Here is a 26790-nt window from a genome sequence, read left to right on the forward strand (position 1 = left end):
TGATTATCTATCTTAACATCTAACTCTTCCTTGAGTCTTACATATCCCAGCAAAATTTTTAAGATAAGAGCTATAGAAATGTGTTTACTCTTGTATTACAAAAAAAAATCTCACATTATTTCCAACAACACTATTAGGTTGGGTATTTTTGTTAATTGTTTAAAATACATTTTTCCCCTTAAACTATGTCCTCAGTATCTGTTGTTTACTTGCATAAGTCTCGCACTTTTCGTGATATTTTTTTCTCTATCTCCTCATATCTTCACTCATATCTTCTGTGAGAAAAAGTGACCAGAACTATCAGTCCCAAACAGAAATGCTGCTTTAAATGCAATTGCAGCTCCACTATTATTTGCCATTTCCCTTTTTATTAATCTTCACGTATGCCTTGTATTCAATAAAGATGTTTCATAAACCTCCTTTATTAGTCTCAGTGTTTTATAACACTAACTCTTTTTCCTATTGTTGCTGCTGAATATAGAATACATGGAACTTGTGCTGGTACAGAGCACGACACCCAGCAGTCAATACACAAATGTCAAAAAATTGAAACACTGATTGGAGCAAACAGAACAACATTTATATTTAGGATTCACAATCAGGTGTGACCTTGCTGAGAGGGTCAGGAAAATGTTATTCCTGAAGCAAGAACAAGAAAGATCCAAGCAGCAAAACACTGAGCCAGAAATGTAGGTGACAGAGGAAGGAAGAGGTGTTCATTCCCTGGGCTCCTTCCAGGCTTTTTCCTTTCTTTCCACTTAGGAGGGTGCTAAGTAAGTGTAAGTTTGATTACTGCTTGTGGAAAAAAACCTGCACCCTGAGGAAGACTATGGGTTAATATAGAGAAGAAAATATTTTTTATAGCTCCATAACCACAAAAGGCAAAACACAGATTCTTAAAAAACCCTTTTTACCTTTTTTCTTGTATGGAGGAGCTCTGTTCATCCTCTCATAACATTTGAACTGCGAGTCTATTATCTTCTGCCGTATGACTGAATTTTCAGTTACTACAGGCTCTAATGTAGGATCAGTATAATTTACAGCAGAAGAAAGACTTGGAACAATTCTCTGTATGGAAAGGAAAAACTGTTAGTAAAACTGGATAAACAAAGAAGATTAAATTTACAAAAAGTGAGGACCAGAAATTTCTATTGCTCATTCTTGAAAGGCCTTTTATTGCACATATGTTTATCATTAGGATGGGCCTTGTACTACTTACGAAGTAAATGCTGAATTTTATTAGTTTACCTCATGAAAACATAATATTTTAACCAAGCCATTTTCCTTGGTGAAGAGAGGATCATTAAAGACTTGATAAAGTCATCAAAATATTTTCATTTAATTTAGTGTCTGCAAGAGAATTTTCTGTTGAACCCATGTATTTCTGTTCACTTGTGCTGATTTGACTCTAGACAGTGCAGACAAAATACCTCAGTGCCACAACCTTTGCTTTGAGCTTCCGCAACAGTTAAGGTCAAATAAGGTAGAGTTAAAACCTCAATACCTGACCTTAGCTCCTAGTTAAGTACCTAAGCAGAACCCCTAAATTTGATTGTCTAAATAACAAGGTCCTCTTTAATACAGTGGCATCTTCTGAATGATCCCATTCTAAACTGCCTGCATGTTAAAGGAAAGGATCACTGCCTTTGGAAGGCTAAGATCTCAGCTAGAGAGGTTGATTATGTTCTTTTGCCTTCCATCCATCCATCCATCCATCCATCCATCCATCCATCCATCCATCCATCCATCCCTCCCTCCCTCCCTCCCTCCCTCCCTCCCTCCCTTCATCACCTACCCCTCCTTCCTTCCCCCCCTTGTACAGCCAAGGTCTGTGAGCAGAAATGAAAGTGTGGAGCTTTAGTTTGTTCTGTTCTGCCTCAATCCTGTATCTTGACTCTCCTTTGCTTGAAGGTGATAGTAAAAGATGAGTTCCTCTGCTTCCCCACTCAAAAGCACTGTAGCACTTTCCTAGCATGGCTGTAGCACTTTTCTAGCAAGACCCTCTGTTTTCCCCTGTACTAAATGGTACTAAAGCCATCACAAACACATTCAGATTCATTTGCAGGCTGCTTTAAAATCTAGGACTCTCATAAACACATAAACTTGACCTTTTTACCAGCAAATGATAATACAGAGATCTTTAGGCATGCATTTGTAGTTGATTGAACTTAAAACATGACAGTTTCGAAAGTTCAAAAATCAGCTTATTTCTTACATTTCGCTGCCCCTTTTTTATGTCACATCACAAGCAATTGTATTCCATCAATACATTACTTTTCCCCCCATTTGCATGCTAAATCACCTTTGTAAATACATGGCAAAACCATAGTGGGCTTGACTTCATTGAAAAAAAAAAGCCATTACTTTTATCCTGATACTTCTGTTTCAAACCATGTCAGTTTAGAATTTTTATACTCTTATATCAAATCAATTATTTTTTTATAATCTCATCTCATCTCATCTCATCTCTTTTGACACAGACGTTTTCAACTGTATACACCTGCTAGTTGGAGGACACGGTGGCAGTCAATCTTGTTGTACTTAAGTAGGTGCTTGAAATAAAGTAGAAGGAATAAGAATGAAAATATTTTCTGGCAGAGATAATTTTATATAAATTTTAGATGTATGTATTCAGCACCCTCTCCCTCTCCCCCCAAGATGTATTTGAACAATAAAGCCATTTGGAATATTTCATCTGGCCACCCAAGTGAAAAATTAAGTATCTAGACAGTCAGAACAGGAAATATAGAAGCAAAGACAAACATCACAGGTTCCTTAGCTTTAAAAAGACTAAGGGGAGCAGCTGGAGTACCTGAGAATAGTTTAAAAACCAGCCAAGCAAAATCCTGAATCCAGCACAGGAAAGTGCAGATGAGGTTCTTCAGACAACCTCAGCTTTGTCTTAGCCCTTCATGTCCATGTCCATGACACAGACTCTGGTGCTTCTCTGAAGTGATTAGTAGATACTGCATGCTTATTTTTGCCATTCTTATTTTGAATGGGAAAGAAGAATTTCCTCAGTTCCAAACTGTTTGGAAGAAACTCGAGACAGAAATAACAGTTTCATCACAGGATACTGGGAGGACTTCTGTGGCAATGTCTTTCTTTTTGATAATTTCTCTGCAATTCTTGGCCAGTTTGGGAACACATCTATGTGTGGGATGATGGTTTTGAGGGGTGAAACACAATTTGGATACCGAAGTCACAGTAATCTTATAGATAGTTTTGCTACTTGCAGTCGGTAATTCCTGAAGAAGTCGGCTCTTATTTGGTACAGTTTAATGGCAATATTCTGATACATGGAGGTAGACAGTACCCATGATGGTGGATAGATTAAATATCTTGCACTGTGTACAAAATTATGTAAAAGTGCTCAGCCATGTAAGCAGGAGGCGCATTCTACTGCCCCTGCACAAGGCAATTGTGGAGCAGCTGAAATTGCCAGTGAAATTTCTACTGCCCACATTTAGGCCAGCAATTTGCTCAGACAGATTAAAATATGGATATGTTGTGTTGCTAAAACTCATCGGTGGAAATCACTTAATGGCCTCCAGTAAAATGAAAGCAAGTTTGGATAAAAGTTGGAATAATAACTCTAGATTTATAACTGTCTCAGTCCTAGGGTCATTTTATGATGCTTGTATCCCCAGCCATCAGCTCTGTTTATGCTGGGTATTATGTTCTGTGCCTTCAAGACTGGCTCTGACAGCAAAGGTGGGGAGAAGAAGCACAGTTTTTGTTATCAGCCTCACTCACTCACTCACTCACTCACTCACTCACTCACTCACTCACTCACTCACTCACTCCTCTACATTTGGCTGGACTGTGCTGTCTGGGCACAGACGGGGCAGAACACTGTGCTCCTTTTGCTTGTTAGTCAGTTTAGAGAGCTGAGGCAGCCCGAGCTTTCCCTGGACTGTTTTTCTTTCCCTTTTCTTGGAACCATTCAAACCTGCTCCAGACCAGGACCCAGGGAAATACTGAGAACACTTTGCAGCCTGCTGGGACTACTCTGCAGCCTTTCCCAGTGCCTGAGGGACTGATAAAAGAGCAACCACCCACTGGAGAGACTTTGTGAATTTGTCATCTCTTCAGAGCAGCAAATGAGTTTTTTCATCGGGTACTGTTCATTTTGTGTGCTGGGGAGGGCTTTGCCTGTTAAATAAACAGGATCTTTCCACTTCTCTCTGAGAAATCCTTCCTGAACTGGTTGGGGTTTGCTTTCTGGAGGGGCCCTCTTTGGAGGTTTTCTCCCAGATTTGCCCTAAACCAGGTTATTCTCTTAAATTATTTTTATTCTTTTATTTTCTTTTTCCTTTTTTGTTTTTCTTTCTACTAAACACAATGACTCAGATTTTCAAAGGTAATTGCCCAAAAATCTTTCTGGGCACTTTTTATGTAGTTGAATAGTTTGTGTGTGAAATCAAATTAAGTGGTTATACATAGGTATGTCATCTGTGATATGCCCTTTAAATCTACTCTTTCTTTGATTGCTATTCCTCATTTTTGTTTGCCTAGATTTGAAAAGCTGGCCTTGGAAGCTTGAACACAATTTTCTTCTCCTTATAAATCAGATTACCACTTCAGCAGATTAATGAAATATAAATTTTGTGGCTTGCCGGAGGTGGAGAAGTCATATCCCTGTTTCAAATACTGGGAGTTTTACCATCCAAAAGAGATTCCCATGTCCACCACTCAGAATTTAAAGCCTGACCTCCCAAAGTCAGTCCAGTGGGCTGATGATCAAGCCTTTATATGCCTGCAGTTCAGTCAGACAAGAATTTTGATGCAGTTTGTGATGCCAGATGTTATTATTTGTTTTAGTCTCCCTCACTCCTTACTGCAACTGTCAGAAAAAGGCAAATGGGGCAGGAGAACATCTCTGGGTCATTGTTCTCTTTTCAGGAGTAGTAGGAGCTTGGGTATGGCTACATGGGAGAGAAAGTTTAGTCTGTATCGTGTTAATGGGAGAGGTTGGGAAAGTCCCAAGAATATCTGTGCATCAGTGTTTGTATAAGCTCTCATGGAATTCATGATTTCCATTCATCTCTTCTACTATGTTTTCATTGTTATGTCAATGTATTTTAAAAATTAAGACTTAAAAGACACATTTGTACCACAAAAAGCCAAGGTCAATTAATCTTTGCCTGGCAACTACCTACAAATATTGAGTCCATAAACTATGGAACAAATTTTAAGTGTTCATTGTTCATTAATGCACATTAAAAAGCCTTCCCATCCCTTCATCAGATACTTCCGATGGAAATATAGATGATGTTTATACAATAAAGGAATGCCTCATTCATTTATAAACATTCTTTATTAAGGAGAAATAAATAATTCACAATAATCAATGTGATCATTGCTTAAAAATGCACTGAATTCTTCAGAAGAAAACAGTTTAAGTGATGTCCCATGCAGCAGTTTAGCAGCCGTACATATGATGTCACTCCTAAAAGTCCAAGTAAATGACGTCATACATACGACCACCAAGCCACCACGTGACAAATGACTGACATAAGAAAGTGAATTATCATTACAAAGAGAAATAACAGGCTGCTGGGAATGCTGAAGTTCACTTTATACCTGGAATGAATAAAGGATTCTGAGAAAGAAATTTGGCTTCATTATTAAACTATACAGGAATGAACAAACAATGCCCTGCTTTCTATAAGAGTAACTGCTGTTAACCTGTGCCAGACTGTGCCTGTTTCTACAAGGGAGAATCCAGATAAAGTAAGCATAAAAGTATTTCACTTTTTCTTCCCCACAATATATATGACATGATGGACAAACATCCCCAAATATTTTTCTTCTGCCATCAAGTAGCTTGCAGGACACTAACATTAACTGTATATGACATTTAGGAAAAGAAGGCATTTATAGCTGTCTTTCCCCCTCCCCCCCCCCCCCCCCCTAAATATAGTAATTTAGCAAGAATTATTAGTGAGCTCAGACTAGCAGAAATTCTGGATGCTCTAACTGTTTTTTATTGATTTCAACAGCTCAAACATTCATTTGGTATAATTCTTCTAAAACTGCTGTGTGCAGTCATCTCTTTGTGGATCACTAAACTCCTGTTCTTCAATACATCACATTTTAGAGCAAGAGCTCAGCATGATTTAGATGAGTTGCAGAGCCCCTCTCATACTTTGATTATGTTTGAACTACTTTTCACAACTGCTAGTTGGGACAGATAAGAAAACAACTGTGATACCTTAGGAAGGTCATTAACATATGATATTCAGTAAACATAATCATTTCTATCCTTCAGAAGTGTGCTAGGAAGCAGCAGGCCATTTCTTTGGGGAAATACTACAACACGACATGCTTTACTTAATCACTGAATGTTAGGATTTTCTCATACTCTACCGCTAGTGGAGCAGGATGGTAATTATCTCAGTGAGATCCCATATGACTAACATGGCAGATTTAGGCAGCTGTTTAAACAAGCATGAGATTATCATGTGCTGTAAGAGCAAGACAAGGCTCTTGTAATGAAAAGCAAGTCACTGATCTTACAGTTCTTTTCCATTTGTACAAGATTTGCTTACAGAAGAAGCTTTACTTTCATTTTAGCCTGATAAAAACTGTGGGCTAATCCAGAATACTTCATGGGTATTTTCTTGCAGCCCTGATTATCCTCTTGTGAGAGGCCTCTTTACTGCAATCAGCTGCATAGTAACAGCCTTGTTTTTAAAAAAAGCAAAGATGTAGTCAAAACGTCCTGATCATCCCTGAAACTGGGTGAATAGAACAGAATACAGCATTCCTATTTCTTGGGAAATGATGAGCAGCTTGACTCCCAAGTTCTCACACTAATTCTTACCACATTGAAATATCAACAGTTTGCTTTCCAGAGCTTCCCTTGTGTGAGAACAGGTTCCAAACTTCTGAGTGCACATACTTACATCATGAAGTAACCCATAAATAATTACACAGGGAGGTGTGCATGCAGAACAGCAGCTTCCAAAGGCATAGTCTGAGGTGATGAGACCCAGGGGGATCTCACCATCCAAGGCTGGGGAAGACTCTGGGCTGCCAGAGGTGCCAGGCAGCAAGAAGGCTCAGAAGAAGTGAGACAAAGGAGGCTGTGATAGATCTTCAGCAGCTCTTCCGGCCCATGGGAGATCTGCTCTGGACCAGATGCTGGAAGAGATGCTGTCTAAGCCGGAAAAGGCTTGTTCTCACAGTACCTGCACAGACATGGGTTTCAGAGATGCACACTGAGAGCCATGGAGCTGGGCAGGAGCAAGAGCCCAGTGGAGTTTGTGGCCACATCACTCCACCGGTGTGTGTTGCCCTCCCAGCTTGAGGATCAAACAGATGCACCATGGGCAGCTCCCCCATTATGGTGGCAAGTGCTTGACTAATGGTTCTGGAGGCTTGAGCCTACCCTATCACAGCTGTATTCCAAAATACATCAGTTTTTGCAGTTACCGAAAATTACATTTAGGTTTTCATGTAAATAATTTTCAATGTTTTGTGAACAGGAATTATTCACGAGTCTTTCAAGTGTTGGAAAGAAGTACCAGGCTCTGCGTATCTTTTTGAATGAGGCTTGGTAATAATTTAACAGTTTTGGACTCAGTGAATGTGCACAATTTGTTTTTTGCTCAAAATGAATTTATTTTAAAATAGATTATTGGTCTAGTGGGCCTAATTGAAAATAGTGTGGCCTTCAGCTGCAGCATCCATTTAGTCCTTATTATGCATGTTGTGGCTAGCTCAGGACACAAAATTGGAGTATGTGGGAAAAACTACTTCATCAATCCTCATTTCCAGGGCCATTTGTAGGCACAGTTCTTACTTGAGAAAATAAAGCAGAAAATAGAAATCTCTTCCATCAATGTCCTGAAAAATTGATCAGTCATACAGGAAAGAGACCCAAACCTTCTTCTTCTTCCTCATTCTCAAAAGTTTGATGCTGCTGGGCGCACTGTGCTGATGCTCCATTTTTCTTGTGAAGAGAAACGTGCACTGGGGACGTGAACTAATCGCTCCAGCATACCAGGGCTTACATACTTGAGGAAACAAATCTCAGTCACATTCTGTGGCTCTCAATAATTGCAAAAAACTAGAGAATATCAGTCTAAAGTGAACTATGACATAATGAACAATTAACTTTTTGAGTGGAATTCCATTTTTATAGTAGAGGACTATACAGTGATGCATTATCCTGCATCCAAAAGCAAGAGAATCCATCAAAGAGGAAGACAATAAGGAATTGCTCATATTTCTAAATTAGATTTTGGAACAACTCATGCTTCAGGGTTTTTTTTGGGCAAAGACAGGTTATTATGGATCTGTACATGGAAGTGCTATCAATTCTATGCAAAAAAGTACATGCATAAAAGAGATGGTTTCTATCAGAAGGTACCAAAAGCCCTTGGTGACAAGTCTCAAGCAGGTGGTGGGAAGGAAGTGTCTGTGCACACCAAGTCTGTGACAAAAAATTGAAGGAGAGATACAAGAAAAATCTGGGAAGTCTTCTGCAAAGCACTAACTGTATAGAGGGCAGGGTGTGCTCCAGCTCTGAGATTGTGTTAGGGAATCACAGCTACACTAAGAAAAGAGATTTCAGGTAAAAGTCTCCCCTACTCAATAGGGGTGACCCCCACACGGGAAATACCAGCACCTACAGTGGGCCAAACAGCACAGAGAGCCTGGAGCCCAGAGCAGAAAACAAGGATCTCAAAGGATTGTGGTGCTTTGCAACAGCTCACAGTGACCAACTGGGAGTGCAGGTCACAAATGACAGGATGACAGGAAACCATGAAAGTCATCAAAGAAGGGAGATCTAGAGGGTGTCTTAGAGGGTGGGGTGGGTAGAGGAGAGGGATGGGAGGTCACTCCTGTGTGTGTCGGAAATCACCTTAATTACTGTATTTTCCTCAGCCTCAGATAGTGGTTGACATGTCTCACAGTTCTTGGAATAAAGGAGTGATGTGAAGAACCAACAAAGTGAGAACAGCCTTTTTGAAAGAGAGACACCCTTTACTCATTAGAAACCATAAATAAAATGCAAAAAATGAATGGCTTCTACCATCTGCAGATGGAAAAATTTTTGGAAAAATGACTGAGGCAAAATATTTTTCATATTTGATCTCACAGCAGTATTCTGGATAAGTTTCATGATGGAAAGAAAAGACCATGTTCATGGTCTACTTCTGTGACTGTGGCTTCTTCCCTACCAAAAGGGAAATTAACCAAAGAGATGTCCAAGTAGAGCACAGTATGCCCACTGCAGTGGGGAAGGAAGGCACATAGAGATTGGAAGCTTGAAAATGTAGGTTAAGTTACCCATTGAGGTCAGAATATGAAGTGCTCTTTGGTGCAAAGATATTTAAAATGAATGCAGATGCAGATCCCACTGAAGAGTTTTTAAAAGAAATCCTCCCTCTGGAGTGCTGCAGAAATGAGCACAGATCTAACACTGCACACTCATGGGTGAGAGATTTAAAAGGTCTGGGGACAAAAGGGCAAGGATCTGTCCTCCAGGGCTGACCTACAAACCCATGCTGTAGGTCAACGCACCTCAAGTGCTCAGAAGTGCTGTGGACAATTTTAGTTATCAGAATATTTACAGCCCTGTAACTTGACTGGGAGCAAAATAACCTGGATCTATTTCTTCATTTGGCATTGGCTTTTTATAGGAAGAATTACTGTTTTTTGTCAAGACCCCTATCAAGCTATGCAGATCACATAGGATTCAAACCAGTTAGCAGAACCAAGTTAGCAGAAATGTATTAACTCTCTTCAATTATTTCTCCATCTCTTTAGCTCTTCTTTGGTGGAGGGTCCTCATCCTGAACCATGAATTCAATATTTTACTGAAGTAATGTGTTCTTTGCTCTTCTCCTGGATTCTCCATGATCTCATTTAATTGTTTTCTTTTAACCTCCTTTTATCCATCATTCTCTTACTGTTCTCTACTTTCCTTTCCTTTTTTATGTATATAAATTTAAGTGGCAAACAGCATTGTGGACAAACTCTGCTAGGCTGAGAGGAGAGGAACAACCCAATAAGTAAACCAGGTAGAGCAGTTCTTGTGGTCTCCAAAATATTTTCTACAGCATGTGAGTTTCTTTTGCTTCTACAGCATGGGATTTGATGAGGAGATGCACAGAGATATTTCACATTCAGATGTTAAAGAAGATGAGAGGCAGAGGGGCAGGAGGAGCAAACCAAGAAAACACGAGAAGAAGAAAGTTTTCTTCAGAAGCACAGAGCTAGAGTTAGATGGGGAATAACGCGACAGGCATCACGCAGATTAGTTGTACCACACTAAGGTAGTGAGGTGCTTGTTCCCAGTAGCATCATTCAGACCTATGCTGATCATTCTATAACTCAGTCTCTGGGCAGTATTCTCAATTGTGACTGCCTGTAATATCTATGATTTTACGATAGTCAATAATAATTTGAGGTTTCACAAGTAGAGTTCAGCAAAAGGATTCAATTTATGTGACAGGTATTCAGTCAGACAGAAATGAATTTACTATATGTTTAGAACCACAATTACTCAACCACATTGCATACATAAAAATAAATGTAATGTTGATATGAAAGAGTTGAAAATAGCATTTGAACTAATAAATAGATTTATAAGATTATTTTTCATTTTGGTTGCCTTCCTAATATCAGATCAACTATAAACAGTGAAAATCCATTGCTACTTAAGTCAGTTTGTTTCACAGAGCAACATAAAGGGCAGTTTTCAAACACACATGCTCCCATGATATGCTGTAGCCTGTAAAATACAGAAATGAAGTCATATGCATAACCTTCTTCAGACTTGCAGCTCTGTCTCACCAAGAAACAATGTTTTCAAGTTCAAACTTTTATTAGATAATCTTATTAACCTCCTTTGAAATTTATTAGTAGGGAAACTCTTCCTTCACCTGCGGAGTATAACAAGTATAAATTGGTACTCATTTTTCTCAACATCACCACAAGTTTAAATACAGCAGGTGCCATGAGCAGTTCATTTTTCTTGTACTTACAGTTAAAAGGATGATGAGTAAGAAGCAACTCTGGGTTGTTTTTTTCATTGTGGAGTCTTCTTGGAGAGACACGTTGTAGATGACCCTTCTGGGAATTAAACAACAAAAATAAAAGCATTATTGGACTTTTCCTTTTACCATAAATTCCTTTTCTTTGTGTATGAGCACATTTTTAGACTTAATCTAGACCCTGTGTGTGGTTGTTTGAGCACCCCCAGCCTTACATGTGCTCAAGTTTGGTCAAATTGGAAGTTGGTACACTTTAAATTTAGTTTCCTTTGTGGATCTCTAGTGGTGAGTGCCAGTGGTGTGGTGTGCAGCTCCAGGTTACTGGGTCACCAGAAGCAGATTCGGGTTAAACCTTGTGTCTTTGCCAGCTGAGGCTACCTTGGTTGTCCTTTTTCAGCTGCTTCTAACCTAATATTGAGCTGCAGACCAATGAACAATCTGGATATTTTAAACCTGACTTGCAAAACCAGAAGGATCCAGTTTGCAAATAAGGGTAATAGCAGCTCAAAATACATGTTTGTGGGACAAGAGAAATCCAGAATTTGAGTAATCTCTAGCCAGGTGAACAAGCTCGTGTGGCAGGAAAAGAGAAACTGGGAACATGTGGGATTACACGCTCCATAATGCGGCTGGGTGGCTGGGCTGTGGATTGACACACAGCAGCGTAAGCCTCGGGCCATCAGGCATGACTGCTTCAGCACAAAGTACTGCGGAGGCAGAGCATGGACAGGACTCCACAGGTTTGAAGGGAACTGGATCAGCAACTTTTTGGTTTTCTGGGTTTTTCCTACATCAACACTTCTCCGGCCTACCTGGGAAAAATATCCAGGGGCCACCAGGTATAATCTTATTGCTTCACAGTTGTGGGAGTTCAAGCAAGTGGAGCCCTTTGCATTAACACACCATTTTAAGTTTTACATAAATGTAAGTTCTCTATTAAAGTGAGAAACAAAGCTTTTGTCAAAGCACATTGTGCCATCTGATGTCTCACAGACCACCAGCAGTGTATGTGCTGAGCAACATAGGACATGTGGCTGTGATCACCTTCAGTCACAGTAACGCAGTGAGCACTCACACACCTTCATTTTTCAGACAGCCTAAAAACTAGAAGTTAGGTGTTTTCTACCTGGACAAACAATCCTGCAAGTACTCTACACATTTGAAACCCATGAATTTAGTGTGAAAAAGGCACAGGGACTTGGATGCTTAGTCTGGTTGACATGCAGTGAATGATACAATGACTTGTGCAACATTTGTCTCAGCAACAGTATTGTAACAGCTTTTCTCATCTTTAAATGGTCTGGAAGGGCACCCATTTTCAGAGGGGAAATTAAATATTGTCTTCATCTAAAGCAGAAATATATAATGTCAAAATGTAATAAAGGTGTGACACTTCCACTTCAATGTAGCACATGTGAGCCAGTCATATGTAACATATGTTAAGTGACGGCGTGCAGCTTTCTCAGGGTCACTAGCTGGGTACACACCTCAAACCATGAGGTCTCTATGTTTTCTTATCTAGATAAGGCTTGCAAACCCTCCTGGGGAGTGCCTTGCTACTCAGGACAGAAGGCACCAACCTGCTCTGCCTGCATTAACCCTGGACTGGGAAACACTGGGCAGACCCCACTGAGCCAGGCACAGGCAAGCCAGCAGATCCTGCTGCTGAGTGTTTAAGGATTTAGGATCCAGGGAGGAGGTTGCAGGTCGGTGTGTGTAACCAAACATGCAGACAGTTTTGAGGAAAGTATTAAAATTATCCCCTCACTCCCAGTGGGATATTTTACCTCTGGATTCCTAATTTAGGCTATTGCTTTGGGCCAGGAGTGAGCTGTACATCACACTTCTACAGTCCCAGGTTTTGTGCAGACCAGAATTGTGGTTATAACCCCACCAGGAGAAGAAATGCCAGGAGTTTAATCCCCATGCCTGAGTTGGGAGTAGAGCCAGCCCCTCCTCTTTCCCCAGCACATTCTATAGCCATTAGCCCACAATGGTCTTGAAATGGTTTAAGTGGCACCAGGATCTCCTGGTACTTCCAATAGAAATTGTGATTGCTGCTCAGTTATTTCTCATATGCCAAAAACCGGTGACCATCAGTCCCAGGCAGAGAGATGGGTCTTCTTACAGCCTCTAGTCAAGTGTCCAGGGAGATGAGGCAAGGCTGGAGATGTATCTACTGTCTTCTACTCCTGTACTCCCTGTGGCTTATCTTTGTACAGTACCTCAATGTTTTGTCTAACCTTCTTTTTTCATACAGGAATTTCCTGAGAAATAAAAATTCCACATTCTCAGTTTTTGGTGTCAGAAACATAAAGACTTTGTGACATTAAAACTGCAGGTATCTAGGACACTTGCAGCTTATCTCATTCATTTTGGGAATCTTGGAGACCCAAATGCTAAGTTGTGTGATGACTACTCAGTTGTTATTGTAACAGATCAGAGTTTTCATTAGCTTGCCTTTTGGTGATTGTGAACTGCATCTCAATGCATTATTGATTCATTTGGATTACATAGGAGCTGCAACACTTGGTACTTCATTTTTCCATTTAAAACCAGTCAAGAAAAAGGGATTATTTTACCTTAGGTTTCCCTTTAACCAAATCCTTTCCAATAAACCAGATGAAAATAAGAAACTAGCTACAGACTTGTCTGTGTCTATTTTTAAGGTAATCACAAAGTTTTCTAAGCCCCCACATTACATATCTGAGCAGCCAATGTGTTCATACACACCAGTGAGGAAACTGAAGATGGAAGGGAAGAAGTTTATTGTATTGTTGTATTACCCAGTCAAAGAAGTTCTTAGACTGGGTAATACAACAGAGACAAATATATTTTGAAAAAAAACACAACAAAAATGTGCTAATAAATACACTTTGAGTAAGAATTATTTATCTAGGACTTTAAAAATATATGAGCCAAATTGTCCCAAAGATTTTCAGGAAAGGCTGAACATTTTATGAAACAGAAGATAGTAAAGCATCAAAGGAGTCAGACAAGCTGATTCCTTAAACTTGCCACGGCATAACTTAGGAGGGGAGTGCTGAGGTATGTGGCTGAGCACTTATACAAATCCCATTTGTATTACATGTAGATATGGGTGGGTGTAGTGCTTCTGCATCCTGTAATGACTGTAAATTGAGGGTGATGCCTACTGCTTGTTAGTAGCCAAAAAAACCGCCAGTAGCCAAAACCCTCCTACTTTTTCAGAGCTCAGGAAGCCATTGCTAAAGACCCTCTTGGCTGTTGGACAAGGGGTTTTATGAGGCTGCAAGTAAAAGCAAAGAAAATTTCAGACAGAGACTAGCAAAGTATATCAGCAGATTTGTTGGCAGAAAAACCTTGGAATATTTACACAAACCAGACTGTGTACTTAGTTTCTAAAAACTTACTTTTAGTCTTTTGCAAATGTCTTCTATGAAGCATTTTAGCCCAAAATGTTAAGAGCATTATGTGGAGAGTTGCATACCAAGCAATTCTGGAGTCTGGCATCTACAGGACCCTCTGTACATTGTTGCATTTGTCTGAATTTGGCAGTGTCACACTGTTTTACCCAGAAATAGTGCCTGAGGGACAAGGTTTTATGCCTTTGCACCACAGGCTCTGGTCGTACAAACAGTGGTTAAAGGAAGAGGCTTAGAGATGGAGGAGATGGTGAATAATAACAGCACACCTGGCCCTGCATAGATCAATTTAAGCTTTTGTGGAATTGAAATGAAAAGTGACTTCTATGCTTTTGCAGTGAAAGAAGAAACAACACATGCAGGACAGAGAGTGGATCACACTGTGACTCTGGAAAACAAGTTACTTGCCTTCTATCAGTATTCAGAGGATACACTCTTGAAATAATCTCGCTGTTACAAAACAATGATTGCTCACAGAAGAATTACATCAGGCTCTCAGCACCCATCAAAGTATCATAGAGTGGTTTGGGTAGGAAGGGACCTTTAAATATCATCTAGGTCAAAACCCCTCTGCCATGGGCAGGGACACTCTCCACTAGTCCAAGTTGCTCAGGGCTCCATCCAACCTGGTCTTGAATACTTTGGGGGACAGGGCATCCAAAACATCTGGGCAACTTGTTCCAGGGTTTTATGTCCCTCAAAGTAAAAAATTCTTCATAATATACAGTCAAAATCCACCTTCTTTCACTTTAAAACCATTGATCTTTTCCTGTGACTACAGACCCTGGTGAAAACTTTCCCCTATCTTTCTTCTAAGACCGTGTTAGCTACTGAAAGGCTACAATAAAGTCTCCCTAGAGCCTTCTCTCCACCAGGCTCAAGACCTCCAGGTCTTTCAGGCTTTTTTTTGTAGGAGACAGCTCCAGCTCTCTGATCATCTTTATAACCTCCTCTGGACTCATTCAAACAGATTCACATCCTTCTTATGTTGGGGCCCCCAGAGCTGGGTGCAGCTCTCCAGGTGGAGTGCTGCTCCAGAGCCGGCAGAGGAGCAGAATCCCCTCCCTCAATTGCCTCGCCACACTGCTTTGGACGTAGCCCAGGATACAACTGTCATGTCACAATGTTCATACCTGATGATGAAGGCTTTAATTTTTTTCAGTTCTTACAATCAAGTTTGAAATACAGAAGTTAAATGCAAACCTTATAATTCTGAAGCAACACTCAGGACTTTACTCACTCTGCTTTCAGTAATGGATAACACGATAAGATCAGCAATATTTTAAAAATCTTGCTTAGTGCTGGGAAACGTTACCATGTTAAAGTCAAATATTTCCAATCTGTGGAACAAAGAAGGAGAAAAAAAAAAAAAGCAGAAAGCTGTGTAACAAAGCAGAGGAATAAAATCTATAGCAGAGCATTCCTGTTATTCTGAGTGCTGGAAGAGTGGGACTACATGAAGTAGATTTGGCCACTGGTCCACACTCAACAGATGAAAGCAAGCACACTGCAGGAATGCTTAGTTCATCACTGAACATTCCTCAAAGCAGAACACTTCCTTGCCATTTTGCTGCATCATTATGCATTTCTTGCTTAGCTTGTCACACAGTAGCACAGTATAATTTTAGCCTTTTAGGCCCAGCTGTGAAATGTCTTTTGAAAAGTGCTTCCAATTTCTGGAGGACTTTGCAGCAGTGCTTGTACAATAAGAAAATATGCAATTATCTACTCTCGGAGACACTGCAGCTTGGACGCAGCCAAAAGCTTGGGACAAATACTACATTGTTGAAAAACAAAGGTTTCAAAAGAATTGCATACATTTATGCCAGACTAAAATCTTCTGCGCATCCTGCAAAATTAAAGCAGAAATTTAGAATTATTCTCTCTATATACAATATTTTAACAGGGAATACAGCTTTCACAGTCCTTATCACCTTTGTGGGTAAGATTAATATTAGTATAATTTAAAAGGAGAGTTGTAAGGATACAGCTAAATATTCACTGCTAAAGAAACTGAAACATGCTACACAGTTTCAGTCAAAACTTTTGAGTTAAGGAAAAAGCCATATCCATGGTTGCCTTATAACTTTAGCTGGAACACCATCTCAACTGTCCTATACTTACAGCCTATACCTTACTTATCAAACAGGCCGGTCAATGCATTTAAAAATACTCTAACAAATCCTTCACTGCAGTGGAGCAAGAATACAATAACAAGGCAGACCTGGATGGACTTTGGAAGCACACATAAAGAGTTAGTGAGAAGTAATAAAAACTGCAGGGTGAGAGGTGAATGTAAGGTAATTTTTCCAATTACCAAATTCTTTCTGTATCACACTGGAAGAATCTTCAAGTAATTGGATAAATGTAACCTCATACATTACATTCTTCCCTCTTGGATCAATACTTGTTTTGGTCAATATTTTCTTGATTTCACAAATTGAGTTTTTTTTGTCAAAAAATTTTATTTTTGTTGCAGCACATTCTGCAAAGAAAAATAGTTATTTAATATTTATTTTCAGCCAGTTCCCTCTCAGTTTTCCATGCAATTCTTCCCCAGGCAAAGCCTCACTGGTCTTTTCTTTTTTAGCCTAAGCATACATTCCTATAAATTATTAGAAGCAAGTGAATATTTTATGGGGTGGGCAAAAAATCAAGAAAAATATTATAAGTTCTTATTATGTCAATTTTTTCTATAAGTCATATAAAGTGTGAAAAATCCTGTGAATAGATTGTTTTAAATCAAATGCACATGATTTAAAACATTTTGTTCTCACTTGGCAGAATAGCCCATGTTACAGCTGGATGTAGGTTTCAATTCTACCTCAAGAAATATGTGCCTGTGTGGAAATAATGCATTTTTCTTGAGTCTGGTTCTGATTTTATAGCAGTTTTGCTAATAATGAACAAACATCTTGATTTTGATTTGAGCTCAGGGTATATAATTATTGATCTCTAAGGGTTGTATCTAAGGCATTATAAGGGTATTTTAAATTCCGTAATAGAAGGAGACAAGTTTTGGGACATCCAGATCCTCTTGTGACAGTCTCTGGAAAAGGCTTTGCATGTCTGAGGTCTCAATTAACTTTTAAAGATACACCAGTTGGTTTACCTAAAGATTTTTTACCTCTGCTGATACATCTTGCTTTACCTGTGCTCTTAAATGATTATATTTACTGCAACACTGATACTTCTGCATTACACCTACCCTACAATGAGTAGAAAAGTGACCCAAAGCTGTCACTGCATTTTAAACTATTTTTACATCTAATCTAAAGATGAATAAAGATACAATAATGTAGTGATTGATGGGAATTTAGGAAAAAATGGTAAATCAGTAAAAATAAGACTATCTGCATCAGTTATTACAGATTATTTGAATATCATGGCTGTAGTGCTTGGGTATTATGTTGTCCCTGTCAGGAATTATGGCACCATTTCTATAAAAGGTTAAATTGAATGCAACCATCTAAATTTCCAGTTTCAATTAGGGCAAAATCTACACATTTCTCCCTAAGGCATTATACATTAATTTTAGAAGTTCAACAAGGTAATTTACATACAGTAAAATACTATGAACTGACATTTTCCCAAAAGGTAGGTATTAGCAACTAAAAATTCTGTAGAAGGCTTCCAGACTAACATATATGAAGAGATGCACTTTCAATGATAACTAGGCAGGTGAAGTTCACAGTGCTCAGGTTAAAATACAAGGTCAAATGGGTCTTTACCAAGACCTGCAGAGAGCAGGTTACTGTTTTCTTTGTGGTTCTTCTTTTTGTCTGTAAATTAGAGTGTATTAGTGAGGAATACAGATGAGGGAACGGGAATCACCTGAACAGGTGAGACAAGTCATTACTGGTGTAACTCACTCACATGCTCCAAGAAAATTTTATAAAAAGCCTTGGTTCTTTGTCCTAAACATTGCTCTGGGCTTGCAGTCTGGAGTCCAGAGTTCATCCAAGTGTCCCCGAGGAGCAGCTGAATCAATATTTTTCCCCATTGTTTGCAGGAAAACAAAAACAGAAGATGGCTAAAATAGAAGGTGGCTAAAACGTGTGAATGCACCTTTTGAGCTGAAAGGTCAGTCATTACTCACTACCAATATTAACAATGACCTTTCAGGGACACCCTTTCAGCTGCCTGCCATGCAAACAGAAGCTCTGGTGACTTCTTCCTCTGCTTATAAATATTAATAAGCAGAAGAATCTTCATAACTATTTGTGGCGTTCAGAATATCAGCAATACCTTCCACAGATCCTGAATACACGTGGTTAAGAATGACCAACCATGTTCACAGAGGTTTCACTGGAACCCAAGTAATCAGGTCCATGGGAAAAAAGCTTCATTTTATGACAGATCAGTAGTAGATGCAATATTTCAAAAAAAAACCAAACCAAACCAAAAAAACAAGAAAAACGGTGAGGCAGGAGAAACAAGGTCTTTCACCACAACCTTCCCAGCCAGGAAGAGCAGAGCAGAGGCTTTGAATCTGTAAGGCTGCATCTTTCTGCCAAGATGAGCTATCATGAATATGTTCTTGAGAAGTTAGTGAATTAAACTTAGTGTATTAAGCTGCATTTATTAAAGAAGTCTTCCTTCCCTGCATTCTGAGGACAACAAAGAAAGTTTAGGCTGACTCTCACAGATTTCAGGCTCTCATTTTGCTTTTGTTTTCTATTGTTCTGGGAGTAAGATCAGAGCCAGATCCTCAAAGTCTTAAGGTTCTCATGGCCTTCAGCAGAGCTACCCTTCTGTGAGCCCTGGCTTTTTCTTTTTTCATGACACATGTTGAGTGGAGCTCTGAGAAAGCACTGGGAAGCAAATCTACTCACCTTGAAAAGGAAAATAGCCTAACATGGGAATGATTTCTTGTCACTTATGTTGGCTCCTCAGAGCCCATTAAATGGTATACTGATTTTTTTTACTGGCCTCTTGGCAATGTCACTGTCTCATTTGATATTACTGTTATTTTAAAGTTCATTAGTTAGATTTTGTTGTCTTTTCATGTATTATTTAGTATATGACATTCTAGTCAGACAAATAATGTGTAGCCTAATTTTGTGGGGCACCAGTGGGGAGCAGGGCCTCTCAAAAGCATCTTGCTAGCCAAGGCCAGTAAGACAGGTTGGAGGTAAAGCAATAAATGTGGTCTGGCTCCCACCTGCTCCACTGTTAGCACTGGAAGCCTCTGGGGCCACTGCAATTCTCCAGCAAGTCAGTCGAAGTCCAATTACAATCACTTATAATGTATTTCTTAAGGATGCCAAAATTAACTCCAAATGCTTCCTTATGCCAAGGTTTGCTTTTGGTAAAGTCTTGATATACACTGGCTGAAGAATGTCTTTAGCAGGGTTTTATTTTTCTGGGGCAGATGAAATTAATTTCTGGCTCCAGTACCCAAAAGATTCAGAACCAGCCCCAGAATGACATCTGAAGTCACTAAGGACAAGCCTCCAGGTTTTGAGTCAGCTGAAAACAGAGTCAATTTTCCTTTCTGAGCACATTCCAGACCCATGCAGGTGCCAGGGGGACTGTTAGTTTAGCATATAGAGCAGGAACTTCAATGCTTATGTAACAGCTAGGCTTAGGGTTTCCCCAAATCTTCCTACCAAATCCAGCTGCAGAGACAGAGGATAATCTGGATCACAAATGATAGTTAAACAAGAAAAGAAATGCCTCCAATGTAGCAGCCTATTTGTAAGACTTTTCAAAATAAACCCCTGGAAGTAGTCTGTAATTCTCAGCAAGATTTTTCCTGTTACACCATAGGTTGCCAGCTTTAGTATTTATTTCACTGGCAATAAATTAAAAGACCTGAAACTTTAGACTCTCTGTGATGTTAAAAACTTCAAATACCCATCCATGATCTAAAGCTTCATGTGGAAAAATAATAGACGGTCTCTTCCATAAATTACATTGCCAGACCAGTTCCTTCATATGGAAAGTACTTCAAATAGCAGATGGAGGACAAAAGGGAAGCATATTTGGATGAGTACAGAGATTCAGAAAAGATTTCTGATGGCTCTGGAAAGAAGTCAGAGCAGTCTTTTCACCAGCAGTTACAGATGACCTTGCTTCTCCTCCTGACTGTCTCATTGAATCCAAATTGATGTGTGTCTATGGGTATGTGTGTAAGCTTCTGCAGAGAGGTATAAATTCCCTACATCTCAAGATGTAGGGAATTTAACACAGCCTGGCTATTATGTGATCTGTAGAGATCATGTCTTGAGGCCTTTTGCCCCTCTAGTATTTATTTGGCCTTCTGGTGATGGAAAGATCTCAGGCTTTTTTTTTTTGCTTATTAGTAACTTGGAGCTTTTGCCTGAAGCTTGCCAAGTATTCATCTGGATGAAGCACTTGACCTTTCTATGAAGTATGTTTTTCAAACACCACTGATTTAAAAAGCACCTAAAGAATATTTTTTTTCTTTAACAATCAAAATATTTTTAGTTATGTCTGCATCTTGGATCTTCTGCACTGTATTTAGTGCTTCACCAAGGAAGTGAGAGGCCAAGCTCTGGTTTCTTAGAGTAAAATCTGTTTTTACATATCACATACCTCACACATTGCACATACACAAGAAAAATGCAATGCAAAAACCATGTATTTTATTTGTGGACTGCAAACAGCACCTGTATATTCTTTTCTTTATTAAGATAAAAATATCCTTAATATTTTAAGTATTGGGGGTTCTTAATTATTAATTTTTATTAGTATGTGCAAGAAAATACCACATTTGTAGCCTCATTCAATGACCCTATTTGAGCAGGTATTTCACATATCTACAAGGAAAAGAAAAACCAATTCTTTGGTTAAGGAAGACATCACTGTGAAATTATTAGTACAGTTTAATAGTACACTTCACAGCAGAGACACAAATAGCAGAACGTGCTTTACTGTGCCTATATGTCCTAATACTTCTTCTTCCAGACCTTGTACTCATAGTTCCCTTCCCTACATTTAGCATTTTCCTACTATCCTTTACTTCCTTTTACCCTTGCATTTTTTTTCCAGAAGATACTATTTCCATGTTCTTTAAATATAGTCATAATGCTATAATGATAGCACAGAGTTCCACAGTATAGAATGGAAAATCTGGTGCAATATAAATTTAGTTTACTTTCAGTGAATATTGTGCTAACTGCTTCCCATACTGTTTCAGTAAAACACTCATGGAATTTATCTCAAAGCTTTACATCCTGTCTAGCTGGCTCTATTATGTCTCAAAATCTTCAGCCCTTTGTTACAGAATTAGGATAGGCTTCTGGAGTTCTGGTTATATATTTCTGCTCCAGGGATCACACCATGACAAACTCATTCAACTTTAGTTTCCCTCTTAATGAAAAGAGTTGGTAATCCAAGTTCAAGTCATGAATCTCACAATCCCTTGGAAAAGACTTCAAAAGAAACAGCAAAAATACAAACAGCAAAAAAAACAAAAAAAACAAAACAACCCAAGTAAACAAAAATCCCCAAACCAAAACCAGAAACCCCCCCCCCCCAAAACCCTCAAAAACACTCTAAAATGAACAAGCAAATTAACAACTCCACAAAAGCTACTTTGGGAAGTGAGTTCTGAAAGAACCACTCTAAGAGGGATTAAATGCATTCACTTTGTACAGTTCAAACAGCTGCTAAGCAGAGAATGACTCAGCCTGCTTCGGAAAAGCTCCCCCCAGTCAGCTGCATCTGGACATCCACTGCATCCCATCACCAACATGCAATTACACATTGCCAGACAGACAGAGGAGCTGCTGGGCAGGATATTGGGTACATGCTGCTGAATACCTTTATGTTAAATATTTTAATTTACTGCAACTGGTATAAAATAACAAGCTTTCAATTTTTGTGGTTCCAGGGCAGTATCAAAGGCATGAAACTCCACTTTTACTCCAGTGTCATCAAAATATGGGGAGTGGTCAATGACAATAACCAAATGTATGGATTTTGCTTGTTTGAAGTGTTTTAATCATGACAATAATTTCTTCATCAATCTCCTATACTCATATATGAGTATATACTAATATTACTGATAGTAATGGGAGAGGATGCGAAAAATCATACTGCTCCTATGATGCAACAACAGTTGCTCCTTGGATTTTTACATTAACTCTTGCCCAGCCATTCATCTCTATTGAATAATTCTACTAGATTGGCTTGCTTACTTGATATTCAAATTAGAATAATAGGACAAAATAAAAAATGAACTAATTTCCTGACTCGCATAATATGGTTTTATGCCATTTCCTGCTTGTGTGATCTGATCCATGTCCAGTAAAACCAGCTTTTGGTACTATGCTTCAATGGCACAAGCTAATGGGCAGATCTTGAATCCTGCTCTTGGTATCACTTTTCTCAGTGTCATCTAGATTTTGACTCAAAAGTTTTGATATTCTTAATTAGATCATTAACTTGGTCTTTGACCATTAGCAACACAAAGCTGGCTTTACTTTCATGAGTTCTGCCAGGAAAAGTAGAACATATGTGGAAAAAATAATCTGTGCATGCACTGAACTATGAGCATTACCTTTGACATGAAAGGCAGTATAAAAGACAAAACATTTGTTCCATTCTGGCCAGCAAACTGCAGAAGTCAGAAGAGGACTTCAAACATAAAGTAGAATCCTTGCCAAGAGCTGCTTTTACTTAATCAGAGAGGATTGAGCTAAAGCCAACACACTGACTTCCACAGGGAAATTCAGATGCATAAGTCATACAAGATGATGAGAGGAAGACTGATTCTTGGAGCTCTTGAAACAAGGTCCCAGCTACTACCAGGAGTTCTGCTAACAGATACTGAACCCACTCTTTAGTCTGATGACAGATACTGAACCAGCTCCTCCATCGGATGATTCAGCCAAAAGGATGTAACACAGACTTGTATCCTGGCACTGCCAGTATTCCTGTGTTCAGGAGGGATACACAGCATTTACCTGGTTTGCAGTGTTCATATTTCAGGAGATGCAGGAATAGCACACAGGGGTGCTGTATCCTATGTTAGCTTTCTGAAGTGAGTGACCCCTAGTCCGCATTATGAGTGCTATCCCTTTTGATCTATGCATCCACAGACCTTCTGGAGGCAAAGCAGCAGATCAGCAGCAGAAGGCCATGAACAGCTTGGCAGAAGTTTTCTGTGGCTTGCGATGACATCTGGTATCTCTTACCTGATGTCAATGGATGTGTATGTTGTGGGCTGCTCTCCCTTATTATTGGATGAGACACCTCCCTTCTTAAATTCTTTACCCACAAAAGGATCAATAGTGGCTTGATAATGGTCAGTTGTCTGCATACCAGGGTGGAAGAATTTCAATACTATTCTGCAGGACATTTAACTAAAGACACTCAGAAATATGCACATGAAATAAATCCTCTGTGCTTTGTCTTGGTATGGAAAGGTGCTGCAATCAGGGGTTCCACCTGTACAAAAAAGCTCCCGGGGAAAGTCCTAAGTACATTAGGGCAATGCCAAAGCTCTGAACTCTGACCCCAGGCTATCATATTTCAGTCTCTCACTTGCAAGGAAAGTATTAGTCATGTACCATAACAAAATGAGCTGTTTGAGTTCATTAAAAAAATTAACTGATTTTATATTGCAATTTCCATTTTTTTTTTATAATTTAGGTACTCACTTAAGCTTTAAGAATTTAGGTTCTCATTTAAGCATTACCACATATATCAAGCAAATCTTGACTAGTATCTCCTTCCTGAAAGACCAGAAAATGTTTGTTTCTATGTGACCAAATGCTGCTGATCTCAATATGAAGCAAAGCTTAAATGAAAATAAAGATTCTACTTGGAAGATTAAGACTTTTTATATCTCTTCTGGAATAAAGCAGCAACAGTCTTTTCATTGAAACGAATGGCTTAAAGTTATTTAAAGGGTCTGTTTCTTGTTTCTATCAGGCACATCTTATTTTAATTTCTCTCTATAGCTATTGGTCGGAAAACTGTCAAATTGCTCTACTCTGGTGAGATAAGGAGTTACCAGCAGATATACAAAAGAGCCTAAACCCTCTTTTGGCTATTAAGGGACCTTGGAATTATTTTATAAAACTTCTGTTTGGATGTGTTGAAAATCAATGACTTATCTTTAGTGCTGTAGTTTTAGCTCCCATTACAATGCATTTGCATTTCAGCTTTCATTTTCAAAGGAAAGACAATGGAGTGATGATATGGTTTTGGAGCTGGTCTGGGTGCTAGATACTCAGCAATGCGTAGATCCTTCTTAGCAAAACTCAGCAGTGTTCCATCTTTATTTAACATGGGGTCACTTTTCCAACAGTTGCAGCGATAGCCCTTAGGAAAAAAATGCTTATTTTGTAGTACTCAATTTTTCTTTTGGAAGACCAGGACTGTGACTTTTCAGGCAGCAAGTCTGTATTTTTCTGTTGGCACAGGACTTTTAACCATTGTAAAAAAAGTGATACTGTCAGCACTGGGTATAATAGGGTCTCACTGGGAATTCTCGTGCCAGGATAGAGGTCAGTGATTCAAGCAGATGTCTATAGCTAAATAAATATCTCATATGAGATTTTAATTCTAGAAGTGAAAGTTTGGGGAAAGATTGTTTGGTAACTTCCTTTTTAATGTCGGGTTCTTCAGTGTGGGAATTTAAGCATTGGATTGCAGCATTTATAACAAATGACAATTGTTGAAATACAGACTGTGAGACCTAAAATATCTGAAATAGGCAAAATTTTCTGGGAGAAATTGTTGTTCTATTTATTTTTTTGTGTGAATCAATGAACTCAATTAAACTGAACTTTAAATGAAATGTATTTTTAAGTAGCTTAATTTTGGAGTGTGGCTTCAAGGCCTAATTCCAGGACTAAGTAATTAATAATATTATATATTGCTGATTGAACAGGAATAAACATCTGGGCCATAAATGTAAATTACATGTAACAACTGTTAAGTTGCTATCAATTTTAAAGTTGCAAGCAATGTTTTTTCTGATTTAACTTTGGCCTTACTTTGGGCCAAACAAAGTCAACATTTGATATCGATTCCAAGAAGTTTGAAGCAGACAGAGAAAAAGAAGGCTGCTGCAAAGAGAAGGGCAGTCTCCCACAGAGAGCAAAGCTTACTCTCTTTACTCATCATGGCTTTCTAGCTCAAACATCCTCCCTGGTAATTGCAATTCTGAGTTGTGGTACACAGCACTGTCCACACAAACAACCATGCCTTGCTTGAATCAAGTTTAATAATGAGGGCTTAGGAATAAGTTCACTGCCCCGCTTAACTGCAAGTCTTACAAAATTCAACAAAACCTTCATACAGACTTGTTACTACCACACTCTGGCGTAAGTGTGCTTTCCTGCTCCAGTGTCCTTCCACAGGCTGTACAACCTGAAGCTCCAACAAAGCCCAACACATGTTGTAATGCCAAAAGAGATTTTAAACTCCACAATTTGCTAAAATAATGAGGCAAAGCTGTCTCCAGGGATGCAGGTTCTGAGTCTATATGAATATTGGGCTGTTTCTTGAAATTTTATTTCAGAAGCCAAGCTCATGTATTGGCAGCTCATCAAAGTTAGTTGTCAGATATGGAAATAAATTTTTGTTCTGAAGAGACAGAATGAAAAAGCCTGTGGCTTGTGACACTGTAATACCAAAAAGAACAGCCATGATTTCTAATGCCAGCATAGAAGATAAACTGCTTATTTTTGTTTTTCTGGATATAATTAAGTACTTTTTTTCACTTTACTATCTATGACTTGAACAGGACATTTCTCCTTACTTGAAGTTAAGTTAGAAAAATATAATGGAAAAACTTCCCTAACCAGCTTTAAGATCCAAAAAAAATTACCAAAATGGGAATGAGGTAGTGAAAAAATTAATGCAATTTTCTACTGATAAAGTTTCATCAGATAATAGCATCAAACTCACTCTATTGGTACTGGAAGTAAAAGCAACTTCACCTGAGCTTTCTAAATTCATATATATGGACTATAATTTCTGCCTTCAGGCTTATTTTTTATTGAAACTATGCAAAATTTTTATATTCCATTGGAAACAGAAGCAAAGGATTATTTTCATACTTGAAGTAAACCTAAGAGAAACTGCAGTTTCATAAAACAGTCTGGCAAAGACATTCAGTCAGAGATATACTTCTTGGCCATGTACAGCAGTCTGCCTACAGATTCTGGTCACTAAACACATTTGAGGAATAAAATAATTGAAATTTGCATCATTATAACACTATTAGGAACTTACAGAGATAAACTTTGCGATGCATAAAAATACATCAGGCAGGTTTTGTGCAATATTATAAAAATTGCACTCTTGTAGAAAATACACAGGATTCAAGTACACAAAACGCTCTTTGAAGTTACAAATGGTGACAGGAGAATGCCTTCCCCACTATAGTG

The 26790-nt window shown here is 38.8% G+C and overlaps 1 protein-coding gene across 7 annotated transcripts in view; it reads right to left on the minus strand.

Annotated features, from left to right (window-relative positions):
- The window catches only part of CALCR (calcitonin receptor), a 149773-nt gene that overhangs the window by 57545 nt on the left and 65438 nt on the right, over positions 1 to 26790 (minus strand). For 6 of the 7 annotated variants that reach the window (XM_038128873.1, XM_038128871.1, XM_038128870.1 and 3 more), the window contains 2 exons: positions 11004 to 11091; positions 915 to 1068 (listed from right to left, as the gene is read on the minus strand). In XM_038128873.1, the coding sequence (XP_037984801.1) occupies positions 915 to 1068; positions 11004 to 11051 (202 nt within the window). In that variant the 5' untranslated portion in view covers positions 11052 to 11091. The remainder of the gene's footprint in view (positions 1 to 914; positions 1069 to 11003; positions 11092 to 26790) is intronic. The other variant, XM_038128872.1, reaches the window with a different exon arrangement.

The sequence above is a fragment of the Motacilla alba genome, chromosome 2, assembly GCF_015832195.1.
Source record: "Motacilla alba alba isolate MOTALB_02 chromosome 2, Motacilla_alba_V1.0_pri, whole genome shotgun sequence".
Classification (NCBI taxonomy): Eukaryota; Metazoa; Chordata; class Aves; order Passeriformes; family Motacillidae; genus Motacilla; species Motacilla alba.